Raw genomic sequence first — 26312 nt, 5'->3', positions numbered from 1 at the left:
ATAAGACATTAGCTATTTTCACAGACATAGTAACCAGATACTTATGTAGTAATCAACCAGAGGACAACTTAACGGGGCAAATGGTGAATGTACTGTACAATCTAGCCATTACGTTAACACCTTGAAAATAACCTCTGACAAATAATTCTTTTTTGGCAGAATGCAGAGATCAGTTACTCTAAAACCTTTCCCTCTCGGGATGTTATCACTTGTACAGTAGTAAACATTGTCCTCAAAGTACAGCCACTTATCACTTACTGATTACCTTCTGTAATTAGAAGAGCACATGGAGCAGAGAACAACTACTAAAAAATATGCAGTTTGACACTGGGTTAACTTTTTAACCACAGCACATATAATTTATTGGGATGTAAAAAAAATATGGCACAAGATTTTCCCTGAAACTCTTCAGGAAAGCCTTTCAAGGTGCTCTGATTACTAGGATTGCCAATGGAGGATAGGAAAATTTCTGGAGATTTGGGGGTGGAGCATGGATAGGGCGGTGTTTAGGGAGGGAGCTCAGCAGAGATGTGAGGTCATACACAAGCACCCTTTAAAGCAGACAGTTTCTTCAGGGAAACTGATTTCTTTAGTCTGGAGTTGAAATTCCAGGAGATCTCCAGTCCCACACCTGGAGGTGGGCAGGCCTACTGAGGACCCTTCTCTTCCACATAGAGAGATGGTCACAGGATAGGAACATATTCCAAGATACAAAAAAATGTAAGGAATTCTTAACTGTATATATTTCTGTATAAAATTAATGGACGTATATCAGTTTTGTACTAATTAGGATTGCCAGGCCCTACGGAACTGGAACCGGCAAAAGGTTTGGGGGTCGGGGGGATGGGATCCACATAATGCTTTACTGCTGAGGACAACCTGCAAGTGATGTAGCAGCACACAGAAAGTGGCAGTCTTTTCCTCCTATCCTATTTCCACTCTAGAGAGCTGCCAGCAGGAGGCCTTCTACCATTGCAGGAGAACTGGCAGCTCTACTAATAACATAGGATCAAAACATAGTTTTGTGGTTTCAAATAACTAAGATTTGGGTATGGGTAGAAATAAAGCCAAGATGCTACATGTGTAGTTTTTTTCAGAGGTTAGTTTAAAGGCTCAACATCTCCTGCTACGAGATATCTGCTCCCAAGGCAGGAAATTTTAATAATGCATAAACCAAAGTTGAAATAAACATTTGGATGATATTGATATAACTCTGCTATTACTAGAATGTTAGGACCCCCCCACCCACCCCCCCACACACACATTGAACCTTCATCCTCCCACCCTATTTTCAGGTCTGCACATAGCTGTGCTTGGCAGAAAAATGGAGGAATAAGGCTGGAAGGGATCACTACAAAGAAGCACTCAAAAGTATTCAGGATAATCTTGTTGAGTTCTTTTAATAAAAACTCTGCTTTCTAACCCCTCTACCAGAACAAGAACCTGTGCGCTGCTGCGCTCTTTTCTCTGAGGCCTAAGCGAAGGAGGGAAGACATGCTCAAAAGAGTGGGTTTATCCTTCGATGTCCTTTCCTCATCCTAAAGTTCCTCAAGCAGTGAGGAAAATGGTCTGGTCTCCACATAAAGGACAGCTGGTGGGGTGACAGGGTTGGCTTCTCAAGATCAGTTAGTGGAATTGTTAAATTTAGACAGGGTTTGCCTAACCTCCAACTTACAAAATAAAAATGGTTAAGCTGTATGGGGAAAGGGTATTCCACATTTTATCCCCCTTTTTCAATGAAAATTTCATACCATCTTGTATCAGTTTGCACTTTCTTTTGTGCCTCTAGGGTTAACACTTAAAAAAATGAGGGTCACACCAGTTAAAGAAACTCACAAAACATGGCCCTACATATATTTACTATCTTAGAGATATTTTTTAAATCCTGCCTAAATTTGTATCTAGAATAACTGAATTATTCTCATATTTAACTTGGGTTGTAACATGCTTGTTTGTTTGTTTAAGGTTTTAGTTTGTGTGTGTTTGTTTTGAAAAACAGGCTCTTGTGGCTCTCATCATTAATGTGACACCTACAAATTAAGTGCATGAAACTTTTCCTACCATGAATACAGTTTGCAGGAAAAGCTTCACATTAAATGCCAAGCTGAAATAAGCACACCTTCAAAATACAACTGATTGCCATATAGAACTATCACACATATATTCAGAATTCATTTTGACTGAAAACGCACACATGTTCACATTAATCAATCACAAACATTATCCTTGGGTAAGTACTGCCAGGTTCCCTCTACTGTGTTTCATTTCACATGCCACTAGGAGAATTCTGTTCACAGAAAAGCTTTATGAGGAAAATGCAATTTCTCTGTCTTCCATGCTATTACTTTCTGCAGGAAACAAAGTGAAAAGCACTGACTAATCAATGTTCCAAAGCGCAAGGGCCATCAAAAGTCTGCTGGGGCTTTTGTTTTTTACATCAGCCATAAAACAAAGACTTGTTTATGAATAACTACTGACAAAGTAGAATTTAATGAGCACACTGTGCTGAGAGACTTCGCTAAACAAGGGAGTCCTCCAGGGTTTGTGGAACTGAAGAGGCAAAGCCTGTTGTCATAAAAGTCCTGGCAGACATTAAGTCACATATGTGGCGTTAACTTCCCATAAGGATCTGTGAGCCAGCCAAGATTCTTTATCACTTGTGAAATGGAATTCATCTTGTTTAGGGAAATGGGGAGGGGGGCACACAAGGAGGTGCCATCAGAAACCATGTGATGCCACTTCTGGGAGTGGGGATGACAGAAGTGATATTATATCTTTCTATGGATAGCTGGAAACTATAGCATTCCCAGAGATTCTTGCAAAGAACTGACATCACTTCCAGATTCTTCCCAAAAGTGACATCATACCATCTCCAGAAAGTGATTTTAAAACTTATGTTTCTTCCGCTGGTCATAGAAGCAGCAGCTGGAAACAATGGCCAGGAGAAAGGATTGATTATGGGAAACTGGCATCCCTATATTTTTGATAACTTCACTGTATTCCTCTGTCTTAAGAACACTTTCCTTGGAGTAAGCCCCAGTGAATAAACCCGATTCTGAATAGATCTTATCAACATGAATTGAATGTCTTTGTCTTTCTGAAGCAATCTAGCATGGATGCCCCTTGCTAGGATTGCCAACTGCTTAGAAAAAAAGTGTCCTTTCCCTTTAACAAGGGCTTATTCATCAGGTGATGTCATTTTTCTGCATACCATGAAAAGCCTCAACTGCACATTTCCTCCCCTTTAAACCTAGTTGAGGGGCTGAACAGGTTTTCTCCAGGCCTGTGATAACTCCAGTCTTTCCAAAGGTTGCTACATTAGCATTTATTAAAATAAAAAGAACAGTTTTGAGTTGTGGTGCCAGAAATAAAGGCAATGTCTCACATTCTAGTGGGAACCCCAAACTCTACAAGGAGGAGAAGATACCTGGTTTAATACAAAAGTATTCCTAGGTTCCAAACAAGAGAAGAATACACAGGGGAAACAGTCCCTATCAAAAAGTTAGAGTTGCCAGATAGGGCCTGGGAGCTTTCTGGAGATTTCACCTAGAATCTATACCAGTGGTGGCGAATCTATGGCACGGGTGCCAGAGGTGGCACTCAGAGCCCTCTCTGTGGGCACGCGTGCACAGAGTTCATCATGGGGGGCGGGGGGCGATTTTCGCACACACACACATCTAGGCTGGCCTGGGATAGGGTTAGGGCTGGGCGGGTCACGACGGAGGCGTGGCCGGGCATTCTGGGGGCAGGGCATTGCTGGGCGGAGCTGTGGCAAGGACGCAGCCGCTGCACCGGTCCTTGGGTGGGAAACGAATGCACGCAGGCGCAGGCTGCCACACACCTGCTAGACTGCTTCAAGTTCTGCACGCTACTGCTGAGGAGTGGAGGAGGGGCGTAACTAAGACAAAAATCACGTGGCAAAATCACCAATTAGTAACACACAAATAATTAGTAACACACCAATTAGTAACACACCAATAATTAGTAACCTACTCTCGGGAACCTGTGAGAACCTGCTGGATCCCACCTCTGGGCGCAACCCTCTCTCCCAAAAATTTTGTGGCTGGGTTCATCTCTCCCAGCAGCCATTTTGTGGCTGCAGCCATCACCCTGCGTCAGAGTTCCAAAGCCCCCCCCCCCGGTTCAAAAAAGGCTAGGGATCCCTGTCACACACTTTGCCTTCTGAAGCCATTATTTTCTTCAGAGAACTGATATCTGCAACCAAGGAATCAGTTGTAATTCTGACAGAACTCCAGACTGGCTGTTGTGGGTTTTCCTGGATATATGGCTGTGGTCTGGTAGCTTTGGCTCCTAACATTTTGCCTGTGTCTATGGCTGGCATCTTCAGAGGCATGTCAAGGTAAGATGTGTTTCTCTCTGTGGCTCATCTCAACATGACGTGCCTCTGAAGCTGCCAGCCATAGATGCAAGTCTAAGTAAATGGGTGAAAAAGAGAACAAGAAACAAAAATCAGAGAGAGTGAAGGAGGGCAAGCCTCAAAAAAGTTGAGTCAAGGAATAACTGTGAATGGCATGATTTGTAATTATTAACTAAGGACAGCTTTACCCAAACAGCTTGGGGCTTCCCCACCCCTTTTGGTAGTAATCTTCACTACAAAGAGGAGATAATAAAAGTCCTGTCCTAATCAAGGTGATTTGCTTCCTTGGAAACTCATTTAGGATTGTAGCCTGTGTTTATTTTTCTTCCTTGTTCAGCCGCATTGAAATGCAGCTTCAAAATACTTTTTCTTGGCATAACCCACACACAGTAGCTGGTTAACACATCAGTGTAACATCTCCCTAGGCCCATGGTGGCGAACCTTTGGCACTCCAGATGTTATGGACTACAATTCCCATCAGCCCCCTGCCAGCATGGCCAATTGGCAGGGGCTGATGGGGATTGTAGTCCATAACATCTGGAGTGCCAAAGGTTCGCCACCACTGCCCTAGGCTAACTAAACACGCACAGCAGCTTAGCACAGGAAGCGGTTCATATTAAACAATGTGCTGTGCAAATATTAAGTTACATGAATGAATTATTTTGCCTTACCGGCATCCCATGTAAATCAGGTCTAGGAGGCAAGCAGATTTGAAGCTTCCCGTCAGATGGAGAGCAATCTGCTACTTTTGATATGCAATGGAACTGAGAAAGCTTACAAAACTTCAAGGAAAGAGTGCAAGGATTTGTATGATGAAGCAGCATCAAATGAGTTCTCAAGGAACGTAGAGATTTGAAGGCCCAGCCCCATCAGGAGCAATTTTTGAAGGGCACTCTACCAGCAGCCACATGTCACTAAAATGTATCATTTTTACAGGCCATGTGAATCCTCAAAAAAGATTGCTACCTTTTGTGCCACCTGTATTCATGAACTGAAGCCTGACATGTAAAAGCAAATAATGCTTAAATGCACAATAGCAGATGTATTGTTGAAGGTTTTCATGGTCAGAATCAACTGGCTGTTGCGCGTTTTCCGGGTTGTGCAGCCATGGTCTGGTAGTTTTTGCTCCTAATGTTTTGCCCACATCTATGGCTAGGAGCTTCAGAGCCTGTCTTGGTGAGATGTGCAACAGAAAGAAACACATGTCATCATGACATGCCTCTGAAGATGCCAGTCATAGATGCAGGCAAAATGTTAGGAGCAAAAACTACCAGACCACAGCCACAAAGCGACCCCCCTACCCTTGCCACACCTTCCAACTGTCCCCCAACCCCAAACCTTACCTTTCAACCCGGGCTGGATGTTGGGGAAGGGAGCAGAAGGGCTTTGCCAGGCCCACAGAGAAGCTGGTACACGGGCTGAGCTGGCTGTTGGAGGAGGGAACCTTCTGGGAACCAGCTGGGGAAGAGCAGGAAGGGTTTTGCTGGGCCCATGGACCAGTTGTTTCACAGGCTGGACATTTGGAGAAGGTGGGAGCACTTTGCCAGGCCCGTGGAGGAACGGTTCCACTGGCCCGAATGGGCTGTTGGGGTTGGGGGTGGGCAGGAGAGCTTCTGGAAGCATCAGAGCAATGACTCCAAGGCACCGCTGATCTGCAGCCAGGAGGAAATAGAATGCCAGCCACCAATGGGGTTGTGGAGGATTTGTCATCACGACATTTGATTCCTTTACCCATTCATTGTTTAGGACTGAAGGACAAATCAGGGTTGATAATCAATATAGAATATATATGTGATTTGTTTAAAAAAACAGATATTGTGAACAATTTTTTAATTAAAAAAAGTATAGTGCATATTCCAGTGGAGAAAATTTTTAGAAAATCAATTATAAAAAATCCATTATTCCAGCTATTCTTAAGGGTCCGTCATCTCATTCAGACCACTGCTTCTGCTGACAGGAGTAGAAGTAATCTATCAGAGTATTTTTACAATGGTTAGATTCTTGTGATTTACTTGCAGTTTAATTCTTGTGGCAGGCCAAAGGAGGGGGAACCAAGTTCACTAAGTAACAGTTTAAGTATGTGATGGCACATGTTGCTGATTTTGAAAACGCAAGGAAAAGGAGATAAAGGTTTCTCCTCTGAATTTTGAAATAATTATCCTTTGACTCTACTGCTGGGCAGATTAAAATAAACCAAGGACATCAAGATTTCTGATTACTGTAACGTTTGCAGCCATTCAACTCAAATTCCTAAATGTATGTGGAAGCAGGGACATCATCCAAAAATTTCATAAACAATGCACTTAAGCATTTGTTTTTCTGTTCACTTAGCATATTTTGAGTCAGGCATCTTCTTTGCAAGGACTGCTTTTAAAACCTTGGTTTCAAACTATTCAGCTGCTCAGGTTTAGCAAAACATCTGCATGTGCAAAGTAAACACTGTCTCACAAAGTGCTCTGCTTTGTAGGTGTCAAACTCGTGGCCCTCCAGATGTTATGGACTACAGTTCCCATCATCCCCTGCCAGCATCAGCTGGCATGGGATGATGGGAACTGTAGTCCATAACATCTGGAGGGCCACGAGTTTGACACCTGTGGAAGCAGGTCCAATTCATTAACATCAATTAAGTGATGAAACCGATTGAAAGAAAGGCAAAAAGAAAAACCAATTCTGAAGTAGGGAGAAATGGAATCAGTCGTGAGACTGTGTCTTAAAGAAAAATAATAAGTCTGATGGTATCCAAACCAACCAGCTATTTGGGCAAGCGAGCAACAAATCCAACCTAGCACCCTCAGGCATTCCAGCGTACATATGGAACTTCCAAATCTACCACACCACTCATGCTTTGGTGACATTTTTACCACTCATCTGTCTACTCTAGTTGGAAAAGAAGTAGCAGCACAGCAAGGGACCCCAAAAAGTAGCAAGGCATGTCTGGATCTATTTCATAGCCAGGACCAGAATAATTTCTGCTTCTCTCCAAGTGTGCCTCTTGTGCATCCATCATGGAAAAAGGACTTGGACATGAATCAGGCAAACCCAACTTTCCTTGAAATCTCTTCTTTTTTAAAAAAATAATGAGTCCTGCAATTTTTACAGCCAAAGAAAAACACAGTGAACAATTTCAGCAAGCACAACACACACAAAAATCACACTTCATGAAGGACACTCTTTCACATCTATTGCCAATGGCTTTGCTGATGCTTACCTGAAGAAGGTTCATCCATTGAGAAAGCTTTGTTCTCCACAAACATGCTCTGGGATTTCTGCTCCTTGAGGATTGTTTCGTATCCCACTCCCCTGGTAGGGTAGACATCGTCCTCATAGACCTGCTCTGGCCCTGGCCTGATCAACTGAGAAATCTCAGGGATGATGTAACAGAAGACAAAGACACAGGCATTGGAGATGAGAGCAATGGCCAGTGTTGGGTCATTCCAAGATAAGCTGCCTTTCTGCTTGTTGCCATAAACATACATGACAATCCACACTACCCAGATGGCCATGGAAAGTGAAGTGGTAAGGAGGATGAAGACAGCATGTTTCCTCCAGTGCTTATAACGTCCACACAAGACAGGCCAAGTGGCAACAAAGCTAGTCACTTGCAAGAACATGACATAGATGAGTGCCATGACGAAATCAACATTGTCCACGAGGCAGGGATCCTTGGATGCACCACTGTTTCTCACTAGAGTGATAATGAGCCATTCAGCATTGATAATCACCTCAACCAAAACAAGAAGCAAAGCCACACCAAAGGTAATCCAACCCCGGGGACCGTGGTTCCGCCGAGCAAGAAAATTCAGGTTGAGGGAATGCGCTACCAGGCAAGAGAAGCAAATAGCAAAGAGGACACCAAAGAGGAAACGTCGTGAGGCACATGTCGAAAAATATTGCTTGACGATGAAGGTAAATGTCAGGCAAAACAGCCCAAAGGTGCCCACCAGAAAAAAAGCTTGAGTCCCTATTAAGCTTTTCTTCCTGTGGTCCTGGACAAAAGGTGAACTGGCCACCAAGATCACAGTGAGGACAAAGGTGATCACAACACCAAAACTAGCCACTGCCTCCAACACGATGCCCCAGGCTGCTGACAGGTCACAGAGGTTGTAGTAAATGGCTTGAAGGTCCTTGCCACATCCTGGTGGAGGGGTTTCTTGAGCCAAGCACACATTAATGGGAAGTGTTAAGAGCCAGAGGCATAGTAGCAGTATCCTGAGTGTAGGCGCCATTTTGGAAAGAAGGCTTCTTTGGCACTAAAAGAACTAAAAAGAAGGGAGGGGAGACAAAGTAAAAAACAATTAAAGGTATGTTGTGAACAGGCCTGGATGTAATCTATGTCTAAACAAAAGGGAATTTGTATCATATTGGTTTAATTTTTGCAATTAGTGTTGCCAGTTGGGAGAAGCATCCTGTTTTCTTAAAAGAGGTTTAACATGTAGAAACAAAAAGCTGAAGTTTTTAATGACATGGAGACAAATAACATTACCTGGCAAATAACATTCCATTCATTCTCTGTTAAAGGAACAGAATATTTTCCTCCAGGCCAACTAGCAGCTCTATTTGCAATATAAATAATTTACTAGTAACCTTGCAAATATTTGCTTATTTTGCACAAAATAAGTGTCTGCAGTTCACTGGGAGAGGCAAAGAACTATGCAGGACAATGAAGCTCTGTTACTTAGTCACCCCTGCCAATGCTGTTCACCTCTGCTCATTCTGAATCATCAGGCATTACCAACATAGATTTAAACTTACTTCCAGATTCAAAGAGGCTAGAAAATTATTTTCTAAGAGGAAAAAAAAGATAGTATCTGTACACTTTTATTTTGCTTATATATTTTACCCTGCTGTTCTGACCCAAAGCAGCTTACACAAAGCTCACATCCAGTTTAAACAAATAAACCCCAGACAGGCCGGGTCTTCTATAGTATTCTCCCCCTCCCCCATCATTAGCCCTAGGCCAGGGGAGGCCTACCTATGGCGCTCCAGATGTTCATGAACTACAATTGGCCATGCTGGCAGGGGCTGATGGGAATTGTAGTCCATGACATCTGCAGCACCATAGGTTGGGCAAGGAAACGAAGGATAAGGATACTTCGGTTGAAACAAGCTGCACTGAAAAACATTGAGCCAATTACCAAGCAGACCTACTTAGAATTGCTCCCCAATACTATTAACTGACAATACTTTCAGACAGCAGAGCAACATATTGGTAGTAGTAGATATTTAAGTGAAAGGTCACTTGGTACACACATCTTACGTGCTCTGTAGGTATAAGACATCAGAATTATCCCATTAGAAATCCCATGCCTGAGATGTGTAATGTACTTTTCACTAGTTTGGGTTTCCGCAGCCTTTGGGGGTGACTGTGAATTCTAAGTCAGCAGAAGTGTAGCCATCTTTATTTTCTCCAGGGTTCCTCTCTGGCTAAAAATGAACCTTTGTTCCCTGACAGTGTTTCTGCTGGCTTTGCTTTTTGAAAAAGATTAATTACTAAAGATGACAAAGAATCTGTCCTTGGATAAGGACAGATATAGAGTAAGGAGATATAGAGTAAGGAGATATAGAGTAGAAATTTGACTAACCCTCCTTGCAGCTTCAAAAAGCTAGACACAATTACTAAGCTGCATATATACCTCAATACTTGCTAACTGTGTGATATAAGTTTTTCTTCCCTAATAGGGCTGTGATGTCATGAAAACTATAAAAGTTCTGTGCATAATGAACTTAGAAGAACTTCCCTTGTCTTCAAATTGCTACTTAGGTTAAGTGAACTTCTCAACTTGCACTTTTCATAAAGGATTACCTTAATGGCTGTTTGGAGTACACCATTTGAACCTGCAGTAAATTTCTCAGTCACGACTTGGAGCAGTATTCTAATTCGATGTTAAGGCAGCTCCTTATACTTTCACGCAAAGATCCTGAGCAGATTATAGCATAGAAACAAACTCACAGCAACACTGAAACAAACATAACAAAGAATCTGGCAAAGTACCTTAATGAATAGCCTATCTGTTGTGGCGTAAGCTTTCGTGGTCCAGAGCCCACTTTTGCCAAATGAATGAAATGTTATCCTCAGTTGATGTTATTACCAAGTGAGGCCAAATGGCACACCAATGCAATGCAAGAGTGTACCACATTACGATGCAAATCACAAATGGAAACAAGACCAACTCAGAAAAGTAAAAGATTCAATCAGAGTATAGGAGTGACTTTCTCCCCAGAGGAGGGAACAAAGCCAGATGAATTGTTTATGAGAACCTAAAGACCTAGCTGTAATGATCTAGATGCTCCCAGCCTCAATGGAGACCAGTTTGATTGTATCTAATCTGCAAATTAATTCCAACACAAAAAAAGCATCATATTGACGTTTCTTTCTGAAACTTTTTTTTTAAATAATGGCGACTTTGGAGTCTGTTCAGAATGTCCAGGGGGGCACTGGTTTCTGAAGTGCTACTATTTTTAATTTCCTTATTTGTGTCCATTTGATCTTTCCCACGGACAGCCTGGTCTGTTCTATTTCCTGTGCATCAACAAATAGGAATGACATTAGTCCAGAATCCCCTCCGCACAAAATTAACTGGAATAAGGAAACTAAATTTAAAGCAGATTCACTATTACACAGTCCCTTTATGCTGTCCTTTAGGCATGCTCTATTATCATCTCCTTCACCTGCTGAATGTATTGGCAAGTTTGAAGTTCTGACCAGGAAATTAGTTGATGCTCTAGTAGCTCGATTCCAGCAGGTCCTTTACATGAACTCCTATCGTCACATTATTTTTCTGAAGAGTGGTAGGCTTATAAAAAAGCAATGCTAATAATATTCTGCACTAAACAGCAAGGTTTAAATAATCTTCCTGCTGAGTATTTTCTGCCAGCAGTATTATCAGGTGTGCCCTTCATGGCTATATAAACAAACCAATGAGAAATGGAAGCATCTCATACAGGCAGCCAGCTTCAAACGATACTAGAGGCTTTTGGCTTTGTTGCTAGGGGAATGAGTTCCTCTTACTACTATCATCTCTACCATTAACTTCAATATGGCATAGCTATTTTGTAAATTTTTTCAATAATGGAACTCTGATACTCTTAGGTTGAGCCCCTTGTCTAATGATATTCCTAGGTGGCCTCGCAGAGTGAGGAAATCACAACACTAATTGGTAATCTTAAAACTAATAAAGCTCCGTCCAGATGGGGTCCCGCAGAAATTTACAACCTTTTCCGACAGGGTCCCCTTAGTCAGCCTATTCACTAATGAATGACTCTGGCTCAGTGCCCACAATGGACACTTAAACTATCATTCCATTGTTTAAAAGGGTGATCGCACTTCCCCTCAAACTACAGACCAATCAGCCTGCTGTCTGTTTCAGGTAAATTGTGGCCAAATATTTACTTAACCATCTTTTGAATTGATTTCAACTAATAGACCAATCGAATAGAGCAGACTGGTTTTTAATGGCAGCATCTCACTGACCACTGTATGACGCTGGAAGCATCTTTTGTATCCAAATACCTCTGTAGAGGAAAATCCAATCTTTTTTTTGCAGCCTTTATTGACTTTTACAAGGCTTTTGACTCTATTAACAGATCGCTGCTATGGCTTTTTTAAACTGCAGAAGTCACTATTGATCCTAGGCTTCTCCTATTAATTAGATCTCTTTTACAGGAATCACCCTGCCAGATAAGGTGTACACCATCAGGTTCCTAACACCCAAAATACCAGTTTTCAGGGTAAAAAATGAAGGTGTGTATTAGCACCCATGCTATTTAATCTTTTTTACATGATCTTGCCCTCACATTGAATAGTTTCAACTTTCATTGCCCTATCTGGAACGGTGTGCCTCTGTCTATTCTCCTTATGCCGATGATGCAGTTTTATTATCAAGAACAAGATCTGGTCTCAGAAACCTGTTGACTAAGTGTGGTGAATACTGTTCAAACAACAGGTTGGTCATTAACCCAATCAAATCTAAAATTGTGGTCTTTCCAATGTTTTAGACCTTCAAGATGGTTCCTCCAAGTGTGCTGACATCGTATAAGTTGGGGAATTGTTCAAATACCTTTGGGATAATATTCCATCATAAGTCAACCTGGACCACACACAGAGATAACACCCTTAAAGCCTCGCAAAATTTATCCGCTGCAGTACTGAAGTTTTTTAACATCAATGGTGGTAGATTCCATACCAGCAGCTTGAAGGTGTTTAACGCCAAGGTGGCTCAGCACCTTTTGTATGGTATCCCCATCTGGATCCGGCATGTAAGTAACCAGAAATTGGAAAGCATCCAATCCAATTTCCTTTATAAGATCTTTGGCACTCCCCGCATTGTGTCCCTCCTATGGTGTTCTTTTTTGTTTGGAATCAGCAAACACAGTATTGTAGAAACAAGGGCATGGGTTGTAACTTTTAAGTTTTGGCTATGCCTTTTGTTTTGCACTGACCCCTCAACAGTTTGTCCCAGTTAGAAATGAGAGAGCTTCAGCTGAAATGTGGCTACATATTGAAAAGATCTTTTCCTTTGGGCTTCTGGGGAGGTCTCTACAATGCCTCACACCGAGATTTAATACCATCGCTAAAGTCTAGATTATTTGATCAAGAGTACTAATTTCTCCTGAGCAAAAGCACAAAGCTCTTGCTCTCCAATGTCTCTTTGGGATTATCCTCAGAAAATCCAGTTCTGCTTTATATCTGCAACAACTTATTAATTACAATAGCAGATGGGTCATGACCAGAGCAAGGTGTAACTCTTTCCACACAAAGCACATCTTCAAGGTCGACTCTGGTATCTATCAAGCATGAGCTGCCGCTGTCAATTCTGTCCCGATACAACTGTAACACTTTTCTCATATTCTAGTTCCATTGTTCAAAGTACAACAACATCAGAACCAATTTGAGAACTGTGTTACCAACAGGATTTATGCTCCTCTCTGATAAAACAAAAATGGCTAAGCTTCTAAATAGCTCTAGTGTGGAAATATCTGAAGCTGTTGCTATGTTTTTGCTCGGTGTACTGCAAGCTGAGCAATAATGATCTTTTTATTGTATTTGAAATTCTTGGCACTGGTTTTATGCCTAATAAAGGTTTTTGGATTTGGATTTGGATTTCTATGCAAATACCAGAAGGGTAGTGCTAGTACATGATTAGGGTCGCCAGCTCTAGGTTGGGAAATGCCTGGAGATTTTGTGGGTGGAGCCTGAGGACAGCAAAGTTTGGTGACGGGAGGGACTTCCCTCACCAAACGTCAATACAGTCCCGCCCTTCCAAAGTGGCTGTTTTCTCCAGGTGAACTTTGGCACCTAGAGATCAGTTGTAATAGTGAGAGACCTCCAGTCACTACCTGGAGATTGGCACCCTTACACATGATGGCCCATATCATATTAGATTCTCCGGACTATATTGCGAAGGAGAAGATGGACAAGGCCAGATAGGTATTGGGGGGGGTTGGTTGGTTTATACTGCCCCTCCCCTTCCGGGCTTGGGACAGCTGAGCAGAGGTTGTTTGTTTTCTTTTTTAAAGCACCCAGCAATTCAGCAGCTACAATGGATTGTGCAATGGGTACACACACTTGAGAACCATCCCCAATAATCCAATTGCAAACCCTCGGTTGGGAAATTACTGGAGACTTGGACCGGGTAGAGGTCTCAGGAAGGTATAATGCCATACAACCCACTCCCCAAAGTAGCCAGGGAATTGATCTCTGTAGTCTAGAGGCTAATTGGAATTCTTAGATATTGCCAGTGGCTTGAACCTACAAGCACATATTCATTTGAGAGCAACAACCAGGGGACCCATTAGGGCTGATTCACATCCTTACTATGTTTAAATTAAAATAAGCTGCTTTTCTACATTTAAAAAGTCCACAAAGTGACAAATAATAAAACCAGAGTGTAAAACAGAAATTAGAAAAATAGATGATTCCACAGGCCAATTTACCCCAATTCCCCCCCCCAAAAAAACCCCAGGAGTCAGCAAAATTAGCTTTCATTGGGGGAGGAGGGGACTGTCCCATGTCGTCAGAAGGCCAGCTGGACAGAGAGAGCAACAGGAGTGTGCTGGTTGGCAAGATGAACAATGGAACTTCTGCCATTCCTCAGCCTCACCCAGTCTCACTCCAGCTTATAGGGGAGGGAATCGTGAGGCGGTGGGAATACAGAGCATTGTAGAAATGGGGTTGCATTAGCAGTGCTGCATGATATCATGGGAGACAAAAAACTGAAATGACAGTGGAATAAATCAAGCTGAAAAGTCCTTGCAGAACCAACAGTGGACACTGCCAAACTGGTTGCAATGCAGGAGGAAGCAACAGATGATCTGACCCTGGCCATCACTGCTGATGAAGGATCCGAAGCGGTCCTCTGAGGCACCTGCACAGTTGCAGGTGTGTGAGTCTCCTTGCTTCTGGCTATCAGTTTGTCGCCAAGTTAGCAACCTGCTAAGAAAGTTCCCTGACAGTCAGGGGCCAGCCCATATGTGGTGTGCGCACCAGATTTCCACACATGCATATGTGCAGGAAAAGAGAATGATGTAATGCCAGCATGACATAGGACAGCCAGAGCAGTGGACTCTAATCTGGAGAACTGGCTTTGACTCCCCACTCCTGCGCATGAGCAGCAGACTCTTTATCTAGTGAGCTTGATTTGTTTCCCCACTCCTACACATGAAGCCTCCTGGGTGACCTTGGGCTAGTCACAGTTCTTCGGAATTCTCTCAGCTCCACCTATCTCATGAGGTGTCTGTTATGGAGAGAGGAACGGAAAGGAGTTTATAAGTTATCTTGAGTCTCCTTGCAGGAGAGAAAGGCGGAATATAAATCCAAACTCTTTTTCAACATAGTACTGGGTACCGAATTCATCTTTCCAAGAACTTAACTTTTCTTTTTCAAAAAAAGCAAGCCATCTTACCATTATAGTTTTAAAAAGGGGCTTGAAGATGTTAGTAGTCATTGCCTGAATATTTTGCAAAACAGAGCAGTTGTTGAATAATGGTTCCAAATAGTTGGGAGACTGGGCTCAAAATGCCTTGCATATTTCCTTGCTTTCCTCCATGACTCAGCAGCAGAATTATGCAAAAGGTTTATGCAAACACATTCAATTCACCTAAGTCGTACAGATCATAGAATTCAGCTTCCCTTGGTACAGAATTTGTTTTTAGTTCTGCATTTTTCTCTCATATTTATATTCACTTGTTTTTCTACTCTCCAGAAAGACTCAGAAAAGCCAACAATATATTAAACACAAAAGTGTGAAAGCAGGTCAGTTGGAAGGGGCCTCTTCCTCATTCTCTCTCGACCATAAGGGTTGGCTACAACTGGAGTCCAAGAAAGAAGAGGTCCAAAAAAGAAGAGGTAGTCACTCTCTTTCCCTTTGTCAGTGGCCACTGAGGGCATCCGAGAAAGGAATGGTTGTGTGGCAGTTGCTTTTTCTGAGGGCAACAACCCCCACTGGGGGCAATCCCCAGTTCGGAATGGCTATGCCTTGAAACAGTTTTGCTGGAGTTGGGCCAAAACAAAGATTCACTATTCAGCTGTACCCCTCCCCCATTAAAGGATTTCCCTGCCATGTTTCCATGAGAGGGCATCAACACACAGATTGCTGGCCTTCTCCTGGCGGCCACTCAATATTTCTTGGTTCCCAAGCTTAGAGAATTCCAGATGACTTCCTAAAAAGGGGAAATTTTTCACATGCCTTCCAAATCTGGGTTTTGTTTTGGTGGCTGGGAACACAGGCTAGTCTCCACTTCCGGGGACATTGTTATTCAGAGGGTGAGAACTATTTTTGCTTCATCCTCCCCTCTCGTTTCATGTATTTGAAAAGACGGCTCCCTGAGCGAGTTATTAATACTAGTGCTCACTTTTTGGGACATGCTCAGTCCTGGTTCCCTTTACACAAATCACCAGTGGGCTACTTCAAGCCCCAAACACAGAAGTCCATGAATTCTATTTTTGCAAGCATCATCCCCAATCCCAGATTGGCCCTCTATGCTTTTCAGTTATTGCAAAAACAAAACACCCTCCCCTCAAACCCTGGCAGACTCTACCAAAATATTTCAAGCATTCCTTCTGACCATTCACTTTGTTCTCTGAACCAAGAACCTCAGCCAGAAAGGCAACAGCTAAACCTCTTCCTGGCACCACATCTCCATACTATAGGAAGCTGTTGTTGGCATTTTCAGCTGTTGAAAGCACAGACTCTCTGAGAGCTAACCATTATGGCATATAGGGGTTACATTGTTATGGGTGACAAGCAAGAACAGTCTTGTTTATTTATATCGGATGTTTCTCCCAAAGCAGTGTACAACCTCCTCTCCTCCATTTTATCTCCACAACAACAAGCCTTTATTGGCATAAAATAAACATACAAAATCAGCATACAAAATTTGCCCATTATTGCTCACAATTATAGACACTGGTACTAAAATACTAAATACTAAAATATATACATGGTCCTTCTGTAACTATAGGACATTCCTTCAGCTAAGTTAACTCACTTAAACGTCATCGGATACTGACAGAAGCTAGAAAAATTACTGCTGGCTATATGTGGTCATAATACATAGACATTGGTTGGTATTCATCTAGACTTACGTCTATTATTGTTAGCAGAAATTTTGCTACATTCTCACACACTGTGGGATCCATGTTGTTCAAAAGCATAGGTATCTTAAGAGCATCAGTTAGATTGTTATACAGAAATGGGATAAGTGCAGATTGTGACATTCTGATTTTTGCAAACCTTACACAATGAAAGAGGGTATGATCGAGTGTCTCCACCTGACCCATATTGCATGGACATAGCCTCCTCTGTTTATCTCCACAACAAGAAATCCTATGAGGGAGGTTAAGCTCAGAGTGTGCAACTGCCCCAAGGTCACCCAGCCAGTTCCTATGGAAGTGTGGGGCTCCGAACCTGGATGTCCTAGACCCGAACCTGACACTCTAACCTCCATACCACATTGGCTCTTCAGAAGAGGGCAGTGACTAAGTGACCTTTACCTTTTTTTCAGCTCCTCAAATTTAATCCCATGCAAGCCAATTAGACACCTGTTCTCACCCCAAATTGACACAGATCATCATGGAGAAGATGTGTGTTTTGGTCACCAAACTCAGACAGGGTTTTTTTAATGGCATGGCTGTTACACTCTCCATCTTGAAGCCATTTTACCACTTTGCCAAAGCTAAATAGTTCTGGCTGGTGATGTGTAAATGAACAGAGTTTTAAGGGCATTTGAGTGCTGTCTGTGGGGTAAAAGTGCCAAACCTACTTGAACAGCTACTCACTATCAATGGCTTACTGGTGCTTTCATTTATTTGTCCGGTGACTGAAGGTCAGCTGTTACCCAAAATGGTGGGACGCAACGACCCTCTTTGGTTGGGGAAATAAGCTATAGAGGCACAAGGTCGCTTAGAGTCGCTTGAGGAGCATTGGGTAATTTGATCACTATATAGATAGATATAGATTGCCTATGTATATGGGCTTCAGTTCACCATAAGAAACCAGGAGAAAAATATTTTTTAAAGGATTTTATTGGGAAAATAACGAATGGAATAAAACAGAATTTCACTAACAATCATTCAATTACTGGGCTAAAAACACACACATACAAGGTTTCCTAGGATATAATTTAGAGTTAAAAGATAGATTTTGGATATAGAGAGAGAAGGGAGGGATATCAAAAGATTATATTTACCAGTCTTTTAGCGGATGTCCAGGAAACAGAGACCTAATGACTAGGCTCTGGATGATCAACACTAATGGAACAATATTACCGACCACCATGGTGGCGTGATAATATTGAACAACTGACTGGGGTCTGTGGCATGCTTTTATAGGGAAAAACATGTCTTGGGGCCAAGGAAATCCTTGAACAAAGGATTCTTCCTGCTGTTCTAAGGTGAGGTAATGGTTTTGAGTGTCAGACCATTTGACCTGATGGCTGACCCATTATCTTTGATGGGTTTTGCTGGCTGTTGGACAAGACAGGTAACGACCCTTAATGGGCGTTGCAACCTATATGGTCACTAGGAGATGAGTCACAGGGAGACTTGAGTAGATTAAGAGACAAAATACAAAAGAACTGGTTTCGCCCAGGTTGTGCTATTGTTCATAATCAAATGCTGTTTCCTGAGTATGGGCCAGGAATTAAGTTGTGGGTGAGTGTGTGTGTGTGGGGGGGGGAGTCCTTGGGGAATTCTTGCCCACAAGGTCAGACACAGTCCCAATATGGAGTTTCTGAAAACAGACTCCTTTCAGGGCATTGTTTTGCCAGGTCTGACAGGGCAGCATTCTGGGGAAAAGACCATTCTTCACCCTCTACACTGCTACAGGTCTTAGGTTGGCTACACAGTCCAGGTGTCTTGCTTCAGTAGATGCACTCCCAACTAAAATTATTTCCTGCAGTGTCAACTGGCTGGCGTTGTTATGGTGCCTACTTTAATCCTCACATTTCAGCCATTTAAACATTAAACGACAAAACTTAGAAACGCATTTGTGAGTACCTCAGCTTTTGACAAAAAGCATATGCAAAAAACATTATTTGGTCACGAAACCAAAAAAGACCTTAAGAGCTTTCATTTGCATCAAAGACCACACCCCAGAATTTTGTAGGTATGGGGATGCTCAGTGCAGTTCTGAGGATCAAGCCGACATCTATTTTCCTGTGTAGCACAGTGTAGAAGAAATGATAGCTGCTCTTCGCTCTGGAAGTCAGTGATTTGTGGTGCAACTTAATTCTGTTTTTGTTTTGCTTTTGCCAATCCTTTCAAGTAACTATAAAAAGCTACACTTCCGGGAGACATACAGATTTATTACCTTGCTTACTTTTCAAGGATACTAAGCCTATCACCTTTCTCAGAGGAGGAAAACACAAACTTTTGAGCCATCTAAGGCTTTATGACCAGTCCACATAATCACTAGCTGCACAAGGTGGCCTCCAAACCACTGGTCACACATGTACCTATTGCTGCACACAAGGTTTGGGTTTTGACACAGGTTGGGAGGTGACGTATCTCTAATCCTTCCAAAAGTGTACTCAAAACTGTATGCTGGATTGTTACAGGCTAGAAACCATCATATGCAAATTTTCCTGGTGCTTTTCCTACGGCCACCATATGCTCAATAATCCTGACATGGACCCACAGTCACAGAATTGGAACTACAGCTCCCTGCTGCCCACTTTGTATTTTCTCAGCATTATGATGGTCTCTTGAAAGGCAGCGAAACAAGAGAATTGAATCTAGATAGGAGCATTCCTACCAGCATGGGCTGGACTCACGCTTGACAGAGGCTGGGATGGAAGGGGTTCCTGAACATCTGGAGAGCCTGCAGGGTTCCCTACCTGAGCAGAATAGGGGAATTGCTTCAGAGCTCAGGAATCCAGCCTCTATCAGCCTTTCTACCAGCATGGCCAATTGGCCATGCTGACAGAGGCTGATGGAATTGTAGTTCCTGAACATCTGGAGAGCCGCAGGTTCCCTACCCCTGGGCTAGACCATCCTGACATGATGAAGGTGGGGACAATATTGCAGCATGAGCATTCCTTGCTCCTTTTCACCACTTCCTTGTGTGCGTTCTCTGTCTCAGTCCCTTGCACACCCTAAAGAAGGCGTAGGTTTCCCTTGATGCCATCTCTAGCAGAGCCCTGCTCTGCCCCCACATGCTGACAAACAATATTTAATCAAACATTATCTAACCAACCTCTTCAGCTGCAGCAGAGCCGTCTTAACCTATAGGCACCCTGCACAGTTGCATAGGGGCCCTATGCTAACCTATGTCTGTTGTGACTTACAATAAATAAATAAATACTATACTGTAAATGTTTGTTATTGGATAATGCATATTTAGCATGTGTTTTACAACAGATAATGAATAGCATTAATGTTAATTTTTATGATAACAAGTAGACATTGGCAGTCATCTCTGATTTAGTATCAGGGTCACTTCTGCAACCACACATGCATATATGTGTTCATATCTCAAGCACGGCTTTGCCCATGGGCCTATTGTGCTGTTAGGCCAGCCCTGAGCTACAGAAGTCCCAGAGGGAGTTATTATAGAGAAGAGGAATGAAGCTTATTTGTGTGGACATCAATGCTGACTCACTACTAGACTGTACATCAGGTTTCATCCTTTCCTTCCTCAGTTCAACCAGATCAACTGTTTATACCATGTTCTGGTTGAGCATTTGCTACTTCTTTCCTTCATGCCCAAAATCTCTGTGGAGCTGATCTAACAGGATATTTTTATGCTACCCTTTCTCTGAGGAACTGAGGACAAGGCACATGGATCTCCAACGTTCAATTTTATCCTCACAACAACCCTATGAAATAGGTTGTTTTGAAAGAGAGTAATGGTCTCAGAGCCACTCAATTAGATTCACAGCAGAGTGGGGATTTGAACCCAGATCTGCCCAACCCTATTCTAATCACAACCCCTTATTGGGTAACACCAACCCAATATTCAAATCTAACTCAGTGGTAAAGCTCATGCTTTGCACCCCAGAGATCCTAGGTTCAGCTTGAAGTATCTCCCATTTAAAACATCTCAGGTTGCAAGACTGGGGTGACCTCCTCTACTGGGAAGTCACTGCTAGTTAGAGCAGACAGTATTGAGCTTGAGGTACCAACACCCCAGATCAGCAAAAGGTAATTTCACAGATCTGTATTTTGCAATAGTTCCCAGTTAACACATCATGCAACATCAAGTGACTTGGTGAGACACAGCTTGAAGGGAGAAGAATAACATGCGATTGCGACAAGACAGTTGATATCTGGTTTCTGTGGAAGCTCATAAGGCAAAGTCCATTTTTAAATACACAATTTCTTTGTTCAGTGTCTCCATTAGTCGCTCATACTAAGCACCAGGCATTTGGGAGGTTCATATTTCACTGCATTTAAAGATAACAAGATAAGCACTTGGCACACATGCTTCATGCATATTTGGTGCTCACCTATCAAAAGGCCATGAACAAATTTCTACCACTACCATTGTATAATGGGTTAAGCAAGATGGACTAGGATCTGGAAGATCCAGTTTCACATTCCCGCTGTGCCATGAACATTGCAGAATGACTTTGGGCCAGTTAAACACAGATGTTCAGTTCAACCTAAAATGGAGGTGCACAAAACAAGGCATGCTACTGAAAGTTCCTCAGAGGAAGGGTTCTTCAGAGGAAAGGTGGGATTAAAAATGTACTAAAATGATAAATCAAAGGCAAGCCTCTGAAGGCAGCAAACAAGTTACAGAGCAGTCCACTCAGACTGGAAAGGCCCAAAGGTATTCTACATGATTCACTCTTCTTCAGGAAGTAGACAGAATTATCAAGGTAGCTAGAAGCAGTGACTGGATCTGTCTCAAGAGGCTTGCATGATCCCATAGCAGTCAGTGCAATGCGGGTGTAAGAGGAGTGAGTGTAAATGGCAACAGAAGGCGACTGCAAAGAACAACTATTTTTCTTGGCACATGAGAGAGGCCTTGATTGACTGGGGATGATTTAAGAGTTTGCTTTGGATACTGGCAATGCTAGGATCCACAACCCCTAAATGCTTTGCAGAGGAGGGTCAGTCCACTTGCATGCATGCTTACTAAAATGTAAACTCCACTTAATTCAGTGGCCCTTGTTCTCTAGAAAATATGTACGTATCATTTTCTTGTTCTTCACCATTGCCTGTTGTAAATAAATTAGTAACAAATAGGAACTGTACATCATACATACAGAATACAGAAACAAAATGCAAGGTTATAATCCAGAGATGTTCTAGAAGGGTCAAGTTCCCCTCCTAAACAGAGAGTTATCCCCACACACGGTGAGCTTGCTTATAACTACTGTGCCATAAAATACTTCTCAAATTAACACACAATCACTTCTAAAATTCTAGAATCTTCCCCAAAACCAGGTTTCAGGAACAAGATATTGAGATCCTTTGGCAGATTAATATCCGATGGGAGCTTCACACAGATTTCTTTAAAACTGGATCAGAAATGATGCAGACAGGCCAGAATTATCCAGACTATTCAAGGCGTGGGGGTTGGGTAAGTAGAAGAAGTAGCAATTTTATTGGGGGAGGATTACCCAGGGGCAAAAATGGAGTTTGGTGAGGTCGTCATCTGCATTCTGCAGGTTCCTTATCTCTCCGCCCTTAGCTAGGAAAGTTATTGCTCCCCTGGCTCAAAATTCCCACAGCAGCTGGCCTTTTCCTATTTGCACAGGTGGGGACAAAAGAGGAAACATTCCTTCTGGCTACTTTACAGCCCATCAGATCTTGCCACATATCTATATTCTAGTATCACCAGCGTGGCAAAGTGGGGAAACTCTACACAGAACCAACAACCCAACCCAGGTAGCCTGGTTCTTGTGCCCCCATTTGCTTTACTCACACACTTCACCCATCCAACAGTATTTTATTCCCGTCATCCTTCCTCCCAAAATTTTGAGGTAACCTACAAGAAGTTATCCCAGTCATCCTCACTGAAACCCCAGGAGATAGACTCAGTAAGTCTTTCTGGCCCCAGAACTCAACAGTGCCCCACTGGGCTGAGCTAACAATCTACTGTTTGTTTATTTACTTTAAACCTAGCCATTAGACGCCACTGAAGAAGTCCACAATTCAGCACACACCAGTTGCATTTCTAGTTATCAGGTCCTTTATCATTTGCTTAAAAATAAGAGAAAAAGAGAGGGAGAAAATGGCTAAAAAGAAAGAACAGCTCACATTTTGCCCTGCAAATTTCCAAACCCAAAAGCTCACCACAAGCAGCTTGACCTTTGAAAGAGTGACTGTGTATCCTCCTGCTTAAATAACACTCTTCAAAGATAGGCTGGAGAGAAAGAGAGGCTTCCCTTCTCCATTTTCACTGGGTTCTCCTTTTCTTAAAAAAAGATCCTCAGAATTATCCTGGCGAGTCTCAAATATGGATTTGATACAAATGCTTCCATTGGAAAGCTATGCCTAAAAACACGCAATCAAATTCAATAACGCAGGTACACGTGATAATTTAAACGTAACAGTTCGAGGGCTGACCTAAGAGTTCCTTCCAAGCCCATATATTGCAAGGAAGAAAGGAAAACTACAGCGGGGAAAAGAGCAAGGTGAAACCTTAAGAGAGGGCAGCAGTGGGGGGGGGGGGGGGGGCTGGTTTTTGCATTTGTAGGGGGCATCCACGTCAGCAACGGTGGAAGGTCTCAAACTTTGGGGGGGGGGGGGAATCTTTCATAGAGGAAGGACTGACCGACTCCCCCACTAGGGATCTCCCTGGACGACATGGCTGGAGCGAGAAAGCGGCGCTGGCTCTTACCTATTTGTGTGGAAATCACCCCTTCAGGAGCGCCAAGCCGCGCAGCGCAGCGCAGGATGCCCGGGACGCCCCAGGGGCTACGGTGCGGCCAGCCCTGGGAGACTTGCCGGGAGCCACAGCTGAAAGTTGAGGCGCGGGGTGGGGGGGCGCTCAGCGGCGGAGGTGCCGCTTGGCAGCAGAGGAGGAGGCGGCTCTTGCTGGGCGGGAGAGGCGCCTGCTGCTCCTGCTCCTGCTGCCGTCCGGGGAGCTACGAGTCTGACATCACGCTGCTGACATCAAGCCCATTCAGGACTCTTATCAGGCCTCCGCCCGGCCCCGCGAAGCCAGATTGCAGGCTAATAAATCAGCGCCGCCGCCCCCACCGCGCGCCCTCCAAGCTGCGCGTCTCCACCAGTCGCCGCGCTCGCCGTGCGCACGCCCGCCCGCCTTCAGCCGCCCAGCCTCGCTCGCTCGCTGCCCAGATTCTCCCGCGCCGCCTTTCTGGCGGACCTGGTTTGCTGGCCGGCACGCCCTCCTTTGCACCCACGCCTCTTCCCCGGTTGTCCTGCAGTCGGCCACAGGGCAGGTGTGCAACGATACCCGCGCAAACCGCTAGACCATAAAAGGAGATGTGCTCCTGGGTGCTCCGTGGTCACGGGCGGTTTCCTCGGTGATTCAGTCCTGGGAAGGATGGCAACCTCTGCTGCCAGGAACTTTTGCAAGTTGTGATTTCTTGTGCATTCTGGAGTGGGAGCTGGGATTCGACGTGGTCTGTTTTGAGCAGGAATTCAGCGTTGAGGTTCGTTGATATTCTGAGCCAAAGAGAAAGAGCTCCCGGTTGGCCGAGAAATCTCTCCCACTCCCACATCTCGATTGTTGTTACATGATAGGAGCAGTTGCCAAAGTACATTCACTCAGCAAGTCGACAGAAGTAACTCTGCGTTTTAGCCGAAGGATGAGATTAAGATTCCTTGACTTTGAAGCAAAAAATGGCATTCGTAGAATGAAGATTGACCTAGTAGTAATTCTGTCTTACAGGGTTGTTGTGAGGATAAAATGGAGAAGGGAACTAAATTAGCTGCTAGATGACCATTGGGTAGAAAGGTGGGGAAGAAATTAAGCAAGCAAATAAATAAACTTAAACATATTCCATTGATTAGTACTTTGATCATTTTAACAGAATGCTTTTTTAAAATATGCTTTCCAATTTTTTAATTCTGTTTTGACAACAGCCTGAGAAGGGAAAGCATGTGAGGAAATCATATGTACACTGTACATGGACCATCTATTCCTCACTGTAGCATGTACATGTATTATATAAGGAGGTTTTCATTGGTCCTACCAAACAGAAATTACACTGTTGTTCTGAGAACTTGAGAAAAATATCTGTCCTGCATAAAGTGTGCTACAGTTTTGTTTATAGTTGGCCCAAATTGACAATGAAAGACTTGACACTTGATGGAGTTGCTGTTATGGACCAAGACCACAGTAACAAAACCTAAGGTCTGCCCAAATTAAGTCAGATCTTAGGAGTGTGCTTTTCTCTTGGCCAATACTTAATCCAGGATAGGTCAACAACTCTCTACCACCCACTGCATAAAAGTAAAGACTATTATGGTATGCACTGTTATGCCTAAGTGGTGCGAAACACATTGGCATACCAAAGCAAATTAGAATAATCCCAGGACACAATCAGCACCGGAAAAGTATAAAATAGCAATCTTGTGGTACCTCACACATTCATTGCAGCATAAACTTTTGTGAACAAAAGCCCACTTTGTCAGAGGTTAACTACTGAGAGATACAGAGTGGTTATATATATATATATATAACTATTGAGCGATATAGATATATGAAAGTTTACACCACAATGAATGTGTGGCATCTTGATTGTGCCACAAGATACTTCAGTTCTTTATGTACAGCAAACTAATAACAACTATTCCTTTGGAACTGGAAAGCAGATCTTTTAGAGATACTGCAAAGGCAGGAGGAACTTGGGCTCACTCTGTAGATGGGGCCAACTGGGAAGTCTACATGGCCCAGGAGCAAGCCAAGCTCAGCATCTCTACCATACTGTGAGTCAGTATTGCAGGGGCTGCTCAGCTCAGGCCTGCTAGTCATGATGCTTGCTTCTAGCTGCCAGCGGCCATATAGGACAGTGGGCCACTGGTCTCTTTCCTAATACATTCAGTGGCTAATCCTCCCCTACCTACATGAGAAATAAATGCTCAGACTCCTAGTTAAAGGTGCATTAGAATGTACTCTGTGAAGTCTTTAGGCAAGACCAAGATGTATTTAGAAAAACATATTAGAGAAGCCAAATAAGGAAAATGAAAGAAAAATGCATATTAACTAAGCACTGTTGCTTAATGCAGGGTCGGAATAAAAACAAAAACATAAGAACTGCCTCCCTTCAATCACAGCAAAAGACAATTTGATCTTGCTTTCTAACTGTGGTCTGTCAAACGCCTTGGCATGCTCCAAACACAATGCATGACAGTGATGGTCACTCACAATTTTTTGCCCCCAACTTACTACAAAAATCCTTACATGAGTGACTTCCCAGAGATTTCATGGCCATTTTACGCCAGGCAAACTGGAAGCAGCTCCTAGGTAGAGGAAATGCAAAGTTCTATTTTGTGCAAGGCAAAATGTTGAAGAAA

The 26312-nt window shown here is 43.2% G+C and overlaps 1 protein-coding gene across 2 annotated transcripts in view; it reads right to left on the bottom strand.

The window, feature by feature from the left end:
- The window catches only part of GPRC5C (G protein-coupled receptor class C group 5 member C), a 29672-nt gene extending 5261 nt beyond the window's left edge, over positions 1-24411 (bottom strand). The window contains exons 1-2 of one of the 2 annotated variants that reach the window (XM_048491548.1): positions 23668-24411; positions 7587-8637 (exon numbers count right to left, since the gene is read on the bottom strand). In XM_048491548.1, the coding sequence (XP_048347505.1) occupies positions 7587-8604 (1018 nt within the window). In that variant the 5' untranslated portion in view covers positions 8605-8637; positions 23668-24411. Of the gene's footprint in view, positions 1-7586; positions 8638-23120; positions 23243-23667 lie in introns of those variants that run through there. The other variant, XM_048491549.1, reaches the window with a different exon arrangement.
- Between the last annotated feature and the right edge of the window lie 1901 nt (positions 24412-26312).

This window comes from Sphaerodactylus townsendi, linkage group LG03, assembly GCF_021028975.2.
Source record: "Sphaerodactylus townsendi isolate TG3544 linkage group LG03, MPM_Stown_v2.3, whole genome shotgun sequence".
Taxonomy (NCBI): Eukaryota; Metazoa; Chordata; class Lepidosauria; order Squamata; family Sphaerodactylidae; genus Sphaerodactylus; species Sphaerodactylus townsendi.
Note: the sequence above shows the minus strand (reverse complement) of the source record. Positions and strands in the feature narration are given on the sequence as shown.